The 9,012-nt window shown below is 42.2% G+C and overlaps 1 protein-coding gene across 1 annotated transcript in view; it reads right to left on the reverse strand.

Moving 5' to 3' along the window:
* Positions 1-8,807, reverse strand: part of LOC121170993 — a 125,097-nt gene extending 116,290 nt beyond the window's left edge. Inside the window, exons 1-3 of the mRNA XM_041002490.1 lie at positions 8,730-8,807; positions 2,626-2,752; positions 1,593-1,663 (exon numbers count right to left, since the gene is read on the reverse strand). Coding sequence (XP_040858424.1) covers positions 1,593-1,663; positions 2,626-2,752 — 198 coding nt within the window. The 5' untranslated portion in view covers positions 8,730-8,807. The remainder of the gene's footprint in view (positions 1-1,592; positions 1,664-2,625; positions 2,753-8,729) is intronic.
* Positions 8,808-9,012: the final 205 nt, after the last annotated feature.

The following is a 9,012-nucleotide window of genomic DNA, read 5'->3' on the forward strand; positions in this document are numbered from 1 at the left end:
TTACTCTTTCTTTCTTTTGTGTTCTTTCATCCTTGTTTCTAAGCTCTTATTACCTTTATTCTTTGATACATTACATGGATCCCTTCAGCCTTAAATTTCTATTCTTAGCTACCGTGTACCCATCAAACTCAGACTCCTCTCTCTGACTTCCAAAGTCTTCCATTTCTGGAATAACCTCATTTCCTGTTCTGTCTCCTTACACTACTATAGCCACCCTGGGCTCCTAGCTGTTTCATCATCACATCCACACACATTCCTACCCACACAATCTTCCCAATAATAAAATGTTCATGGAGAATGAGAAATTAAATCCAAGCTTCTGGATATTTGGAAGCTCTTGCTTTTGGACTGGGATGTTATTCCTCACCATCATTCTTTTATTCATTTACCTTCTCTTGAAGAGATCACCAAGATGATAAGCTGCTATCTCTTCCTTATTCACACTGCCTCCCTTTCATCCCATTTATCATCTAACGGGGGGGGGGGTGGAAATACTGTCTTTTGGTAGGAAGAACTCTTAAGAGCAACTTTCTGGAACATCATGAATTACAGCAGTTCTCTGAGAATAAAATGGCTACAGCCAAGAGTACAGCAGTGATGCTCAGTCATGACTCAGAACAATATCCATTCCATATTTGATGCAGGCCTGCCATTGCATGTCAGGATTTCACTTACAGGATGCATCTGTTTACACTTCAGTCTACTTTTTCCTTCATAAGATAACAACAGATGGATATGGTCCATGCAATGCCCTTTGCAATCATGATAATCAGCTGTACTTCAGCAGAGGGCATAAGTCAGTGCCTGCTCTATCTTTACCTTGACGTTAATAATCTCCTTGCTCGCAAAGCACAACTGGTAGCACTTTGTTCTTATTTTAAATCACATTTTATGCATGTGTAAGAATATTTATGGTACACCTTAGATAACCTAGGAATCTGAAATGAGGCAACAACAATGGAAACAGGGACAGAGTCTATGAGAGCTGGTAATCAACTTGTGTTGCCAAAGACCAGTACATACCAACACATCATGAGTAAGTTCCAGATCTTATTTGCTGTTTATTTGGAATTTAAATTTGAGAAATATTTGTTTTTATCCCCTGGATCTGGCAACACTAGGGAGGTTTTTGGGCTTGTTTCTTTTTTGTTGTTGTTGTTTTTTAGCTCTTCCTCTCCTAAACTACACTGCCACACAAGCAAGGGGTCAATATTAAATTGCTTAAGCATTAAGGACTGCACAATCTTTGAGAGTATAGACAGGAAAGCATGGTATGAACTCTTCAAAGGAAGCAGTATCTGCGGCAGGTATTGTGAGAGAGCAGGATAAACTGCCGCTTGGGATGCTCTCATACCACATCCAGCTTCCTGCTAATGCACCTGGGAGGGAGTGGATGAGTATTCCTGCCATTCATGTGGGAGATTATGGTAGATTTCTTAGTTCTGGCTTTGGCTTGGACCAGCCCCAGATGGTCTAGGCTTTTCGGAAGTGAGCCAGTGAGTAGATCTTTGTTTCCCTCTCTCTGTTACTCTGCCTTTCAAATAAATACAAAAGTCTTAAAAATAAAGCAAAACTAAATCCATAATTCAAACCTGCGTTGGTGTCTGGTCAGGGATGCAATCTATCCGTTCTGATTCGTCGACCACTGGGCACTCAACAGAATCTAAAATAAGGAAATTAAGAAACTCAGCAATGAATTAATAATAGCTTAACATACAAAAATGACATTTGTAAATGTTTTTCTTTGCATTGGACTATCTAATAAAAAAAGTGATTCAAGGGGCCAACACTGTGGCATAGCAGTTAAAGCTGCCTTCAGTGCTGTCATCCCATATGGGCACTAGTTCAAGACTTGGGCACTGCACGTTGGATACAGCTTCCTGTTTACAGCCTGAGAAAGAAGCAGAAAATTACCCAAATGCTTGGGCCCTTGCACCCATATATATGGGGCAACCAGAGGAAGCTCCTGGCTCCTGGCTTTGTACCACCCAGCGCCAACAATTAAGGTCTTTGTAGAGTGAAAAATAGAGGAAAGATTTCTCTCTCTCTCTCTCTTCTCTCGCTATACTCTGCCTTTCAAATAGATAAATCTTTAAAAAAAAAAAAAGAAAAAGCTCCATATTTGCACTAATTTCTGCTTTAAAAGTTTTAATTGCTTCTAGATTAATCAGATAAAGAACTACTACGAGTAGCTCAGTCTAGATTCTCTTTGTGAATAAAACAATTCAAGTAACTATTAATAAATTAGGCCAGGTAGTTTTCTAAGACAGGGAGAGAGAGAGAAGCAAATACTTTGGCCAATATACCCGTCACACAAGTGTATTACGGATTATGATTAACAAAATTAGAATTATTCAATAAAACTCATGAAACATTGTTTCAAACGTCATTAGTGGAATCCTTCAAAGAGCTAGTTAAACTGAGAAACAGAAGTGTCAGACAGTAGAACCTACAAGGAACTCCTACTGTATGGCCAACATGTTAGACGTTCCAGGCAGCATAATACCCACACATGCACACAAGTGCGTACCAGTGAACACTAAAGCATCAGTCTCGTACCGTGGATGAGCATCTTGCTCTGACATCAGCAGTACAGAAAAGGGAGTGCCCAGAATTACTTGTTACCTTTTGACTCCTCTGGACCAATGGCCAAAAGCACAATCAGAACAGCAGCGATGATGAACACCACAAGCAGAATAGCGCTGAGCACAAGCTCCAAGGTGGTAAACTTCTTCAAGTTCCTTCTTGCCATCTATTTTTTTTAAAAAATGAATTTTACTTAATATATAACCAGCAAAATTTTAGTGGAGAAGCTCTAATGTACACAAGGAATAATATAACAAACTGAACATCCATATGCCCATCATCTAAAGTAAGAAGTCAGCTCGGGGCCAGTGCTGTGACTCAACAGGTTCACCCTCCACTTTCACGTGCCAGCATCCTTTATCCAATTCATGTCCCAGCTACTCCACTTCCCATACAGCTCTCTGCTTGTGGTCTGGGAAAACACTAGAGCATGGCCCAAGTCCTTGGACCCCTGCACTCATGTGGAAACCCAGAAGAAGTTCCTGGTTCAGGATCAGCTCAGCCCTGGCCATTGCAGCCATTTGGTAGTGTAGCAGTAGATGGAAGATCTTTCTCTCTGTTTCTCCTTCTGTCTCTGAAAATTTGCCTTTCTAATAAATCTTTTTCAAAAAAATCACCTATGGCCAGTCTCATTTTGTCTTTATTCCTACTCACCTTTGTAACCCTAGAATATTGTAAAGCAATCCTCAGGTTTCACAGCTTTGAATCTGAAAGTATTTAGGTATGTCTTTTTAAAAATAAGAACATTTACAAAAGACCAAGCAAAATGCTATTACCACACCTAAAAAAATTATAATACCTTCTTGCTGTCGTGAAATATTTACTCAATCTTGAAATTTTCCTTGCTTGTTGATGAATTTATTCTCCTATAGATATATGTGTTTGTGTTTAAGTCTCTTTTAATTGATAGGGTTTGTTGTATAAATTTTCTCCACATCTGGATTTGAACATTGCTTTGTTGTGGATGTTAATATACTAAGGTCCTGGAGATAGAATTTAAACTCTTGGTGTATCAATAGCTTAGCTGGTAAAGGACCATAGAATTAAAACTTGTATTATTCAGAAACTGATGCAAAAACAGAGTCCAGTTGGCCTAACTGTAGCAACTTCAGATGTTTTCTTGGTTTCTGGTATAACATAATATCCTAGGCCCTTTTGTGCCTTTCCTGCTCCAATCTAGAGTCACATATCTATACGAAATCCTCGTGTGCGTGTGTGTGTGTGTGTGTTTAGGTATAAATAAGATTTGGAAACAGGAATCTAGGTACAAGCTTATGGAAACTTGAATTCCAGAACAGAAGGTCCATGTTTATCATCTTGGATAGTGGTTGCCTTTTAAGATCTCCCAGGGAATCCCTGAGGAATTACCACCCCAAAAAGTAAAACTAAGTTATACATTGGCCCACTGCTATAGCCTACACATATGTGCCCCTCCAACATGCATCTGTTGGAGCCCAAGTCCTACGTCATATTACTAAGAGGGCTAAGCTCATCAGAAAGTGATTAAATCCTGACAGCTTCACCCTCATGCCACTCAACATCTGGAGGAGTGACCGATGCAAATTGCTGACGCTGTTCCTGTGCTGATCTGACCTCCTATCTATTTAGTGCTTTATGGCCTCACGTGTCAGGTGTTTCACTCATTATGTGAGAACACGTGCAGAGACCTATGGAGAGGATTCAGGGCAACAGTCCAACGCGGTCAAGGTCTAGCTTCTTCATCAGGCCTCCCACCCCTGCTTTCCTAGGCTGCCTTGTACATCACACTCTTCCTCTCTTTAGGAGAATAGTCATTTCTTTCTTCATGTTTCTCTAACTTCAGAATGATATGAAACTTGGTACATCCCCATTTTCCACCCCACCAATATTTCCTGAGACATTCTCCTCCATCTTAAACATCCTTCCTTCATCTGTTGCCCAAGGTTTAGATGACAAGAGGACTTGCTTTTCATATTTATGAAAAAGGAAATTGCTGTTAGTCAATGTAACTCCCTGTTACTGTGCAAAAGAATGTGAAGAATTGCTTTGGTTTTCTCTAGAAAAAATTAATCACACACTGTTCTTCCTAACCTGAGCTATGCCAAATACATCATATTCCCAAAATCCTGATTTAAAAAAAAACTCATAGTATTCATCTTGCTTGTAATTTTTCATAAATGTAATAATCTTCATACTTGATACAACTAAATTAAGCAATAAAGCAAAGAGTGACCCTATGGTCCCTGAGGAAAGGAACTGCCACCCTTTAGTGCTTTCCAAAGGTTGTGAGAGAGAAGACTGTTCTTTATACTTGTGGTTTTGATTTTTTTCTAAAATTTTTACTAACACTCAGACACTACGAAAAAAACACCCACACATTACTAATGAAATCATGGTGTCCTCAATAAGCTTTAGCAATAACAATAATTGCTCACACATAATTCCACTCAACAAATGTACCCCATAAACATATGTACACATTTGAGAATCACTTATGTACAGAAAAGGCTTTTCATGATAGCATAATATATCGCAACAAAAAAAATTAAAGACACTATAGATACCCACAGACAGAACACTAAGGAAATAGGTAAAATTAAATAAAATGTTTAAATAAAATCATAGCATAGCAAATGCTATAACACAAATTCTATAACACTGCCTCATTCATTAGAAGGTAGCCTAGACAGAAAGGACAGGTTCTCAGCCTAGGTATGAAAGCATTGCTACTTCTCCTTGTTTTTTCTCTGGGATTACTTCTTGACAAAGCCAATTGCTATGTCATCATCACTCTGAAGCAGCCCTGTGGAAATTCCAAAACAGAGGCTAGAACCAAGGCCTCTACCAACAGCCCAAGCAGTGAGTCATGTTGAAAAGCAGGTGTCAGGCTTCCAGAAGACTGAAGCCCTGGGTGACAGCCCATCTCATGACAGACCCCGACCTAGATCACTCAGCTCACCAGTTCCCACATTTATGACTCACAAAATCTGTGAGATGATAAATGTGGGTTGCTCTAAGTTATAAATATTTGAGGTGACTTATTATCCACAAGTAAATAACCAACAGACATAGATGAACATCACTTATGAGGCAAATCTCATTGGCATCTTTCAATACCTACTTGATTCTTATCAAAAGCCCTTTGGCTTCATATATTCAAATATAGTTACCTGTTCTATGGGACAGTAATACCTACTTTCTGGTTATTTTCTTCACCTTCAAGGGGAAAAAAAAAAAACCCTCCAGCACTATCTGATTGATCTGTCACAGGGACCTAACAGTGACCAACTACCTCAATTAGGCACGCAGTGTAAGAAAAACTAAAGGTCTAGCATGATGGCCTAGTGCCTAAATCCTTGCTTTGCATTTGACAAGCCCCCATACGGGTGCCACTTCATCTTTTGGATGCTCCACTTCCAACCCAGCTCCCTGCTTCTGGCCTAAGAAAGCAGTAGAGGACCGTCCAAAGCCTTGGGACTCTGAACCCATGTGGGAGACCCAAAAGAAGCTCCTGGCTCCTGTCCAGATCAACTCAGATCAACTCATCTCCAGCCATTGCGGCCACTTGGGGAGTAAACCAACGGATGGAGGATCTTTCTCTGTCTCTCCTTCTCTATGTGTATTATAGGATCATAATTAAAGAATAGCAGGTTACGCTACTGGTTGCAAGACAGGCATCCCAGTGAGCTCTGGTTGAAGTCCCAATGCTACACTTATGAGCCAACTCCTGCTAATGTGCCTGGGAAAAGAGTGGAAGATGATCCAGTTATTGAGCCCCTGTACCCATAAGGGAGATGAAGTTTCTGGCTCCTGATTTTTGAACACCTGATATTTGAACTCCACCTTCATAACTAAAAATCATACTGTGTCCTGTAATGCTCCTGGCTTCAGCTTGGCCCAGCCCAAGCCATTGTGGCCATTAAAGGAGTACACAAGCGATGGTAGATCTCTCTTTATACTTCCTCTTTCATTCTGTGAACTGGCTGATGTTGCGGCCCAACTTAGATCCCCTGCACCCTGTCCTGGTTCTCAGATCTGCCAGTGGATGTTATGAACTGGCCCAGCCTGGTCTTTCCCTAGACCTGACACACATGTATGCTGGAAAGTACTGTCACCTGGACTAGTCTGGGCTACTCCTTGCTTTGGTTCCTTCAGGGACTGTGTTCTAATGAAGAAGTTTCCCAAGCTCCTCTATCGGGTCTCCTCCCAGTGGCAGATATTGTGCACAACAGTGAGTTTTTGGCCCAGGCTGACTTTGTCCAACTCTTGCCCTGGCAGGAACAGTGGCCTTGCTCAACTGACCCACACCCATTCTGGTTCTTACTGCTGAGTTGCAGCCCAGCCACACCTGGTCCATGCCTAGACACAGCTTTCACATGATTCAGTGGAGTCAAGACCTAGCCCAGTCTGTTCTACACCCTCCTTGGCTCTCACAAGTACCAGCGGGTGCTGGAAGGTAGCCCAGTCTGTTGCTCCCCAGACCCAGTCTTCACTTGCTCCAGAGGGAGGTTATAACCATGTCCAGCCCAGACTGAGTTGGGGTGTCCCTTTAGCTCCCCAGCCAGGTCTGTTACCATCCACAGTTTTTGGATGCCAGCAGAGATTGCAATCCCACAGGGGTGAGTCCACATACCTCCCCCCAAGATTCTTCCACCAGACCTGAATCTCTCACATGTTAGTTATTATCATGGCCCATCCTAACATCACCTTAACATCCCCTGTTCCAATTCTCACTGTTGTGTACTGTAGTCCTGCCCTGTCAGGTAGGCCCAGCCTTAGCTCTAATGTGTGCCAGTGAGTGGTGCTCAGAGATAATCTATGCTAACTACTCCTGCTCAGGTCTCCCATGTGTGCTGATACTTCAACCTGACCCTTAAAGGCCCTCCTGTTGCCCCCTCCAAACCATTTGATCTCAGCCCCTCGCTTACCTACTCATATGGTGGCCATTGAAGTCCCTCAGCAGTAATTCCTTACCTGGGCATGAACCCTAAGGTATTGCTCACCCCCACCTGTGCAATACCCCAGGTCTCCTGCAAATCCACACCCCTAAGCCCCCAGAGTGTACCACCAGACAGCCTAAGGGTTTTGCTCAGCACAATTGGTGCCCAGGGCCACCAACTCAGGCAGGAGAGGTCCCCCAGGCCCAGTTTGGCCAGCCAGAGGCTGCCCAAGGCAGCTGCCTGACCAGTTTGGTGACCGGAGGCTGCCTGAGGCAGCGGTCTGACCCTGGTGGGGGGAGGTCCCCCTAGCCCAGCTTGGTGGCTGGAGTCTGCCCAAGGCAGCCAACTGACCAGTTTGGTGGCCAGAGGCTGCCTGAGGCAACCATCTGACCCAGGACAGAGAGGACCCCTGGTCCCTTACAGTAACTGTTAATTCCCAGCTCCATCTAGCTAGTTTCTAGAATAAATGGAAATCCAAAGTTTTGTTTTTTTTTTTAAGTTTTCACAGGGAGCGGTCAACAACTGCCCCATAGATTTATCTCTTGGCCTCTCTGATAATTCCACTCTGTTTCTCACACAACTGTGACACTGCCTTTGCATTCCACATGAAATCTCCCCTACATTCCAGTGCACCTCAACTCATACACACAGTCCAATAGTGCACATACATTCCCAGACTCTTCCCAACCATAATTTTTCATTTTATGTACAAAGGCATCAAGTCATAAAGATAGTGATGGATTCTGAACTTCCTTACTACAGTCGATTCCTCCACCACTTCTCAGCTACAGATCCATATCCTTTTGAAAAGAAATGTTCCCAAATGCTCTAATCCCATTCCCAAATTTGAAATCCTTCTCTCCACTTCTCACATTTCATATCAAGAATCAGAAAGAATTCCTTCCTGCTACCTCACCCTGAATATCAAATAAGTCACATCTCAAAGAGACACAAACACACAGTTTATCCATAATCAGGCATGTAAAATCAGCCTTGGTGCAGAGAAATATACACACGTACACACGTACACACGTACTAAGAAGGAGATAACTAAATTAAATATGGTTTTGGTGTGGTTGAATATTTTGTTGTTGATGCTGCTTCTTTTTGTCTGTAATGAACAAATTAACAAGGGCATATTTGGCCAAAGGAAATCAGGGTAACTTCCTTGCTCTTGCACAGATCTCTTGTAGCCATAAATGAACATCAAAGTCACAAACATACCTCATTGCCTCTGGTTGCTGCTCCTGAACGCTCTGAAGGATGGCTTGGCTTTGCAATAAAAGCAGAGAAGCACAATCTACAAATAGTAACCAATACCCTGGTTACTATTTGCTGGCTTATCAAGAAAACATTAATGGATGTCAAATGCAAGCGAATGCTCAGCTTTTCTTCCCAGGACCAGAATTGTTGGTTAATTAGTAATCAAGGTCTTCTGGGAAGCAGAACATCCCCTAAGATCTTTTGTGAGGTCCACTCATCTCCGTTTCTCCCAAGTATTAAATGT

Source organism: Ochotona curzoniae, unplaced genomic scaffold (genome assembly GCF_017591425.1).
Source record: "Ochotona curzoniae isolate NIBS_2020 unplaced genomic scaffold, NIBS_Ocur_1.0 scaffold_2476, whole genome shotgun sequence".
Lineage (NCBI taxonomy): Eukaryota > Metazoa > Chordata > Mammalia > Lagomorpha > Ochotonidae > Ochotona > Ochotona curzoniae.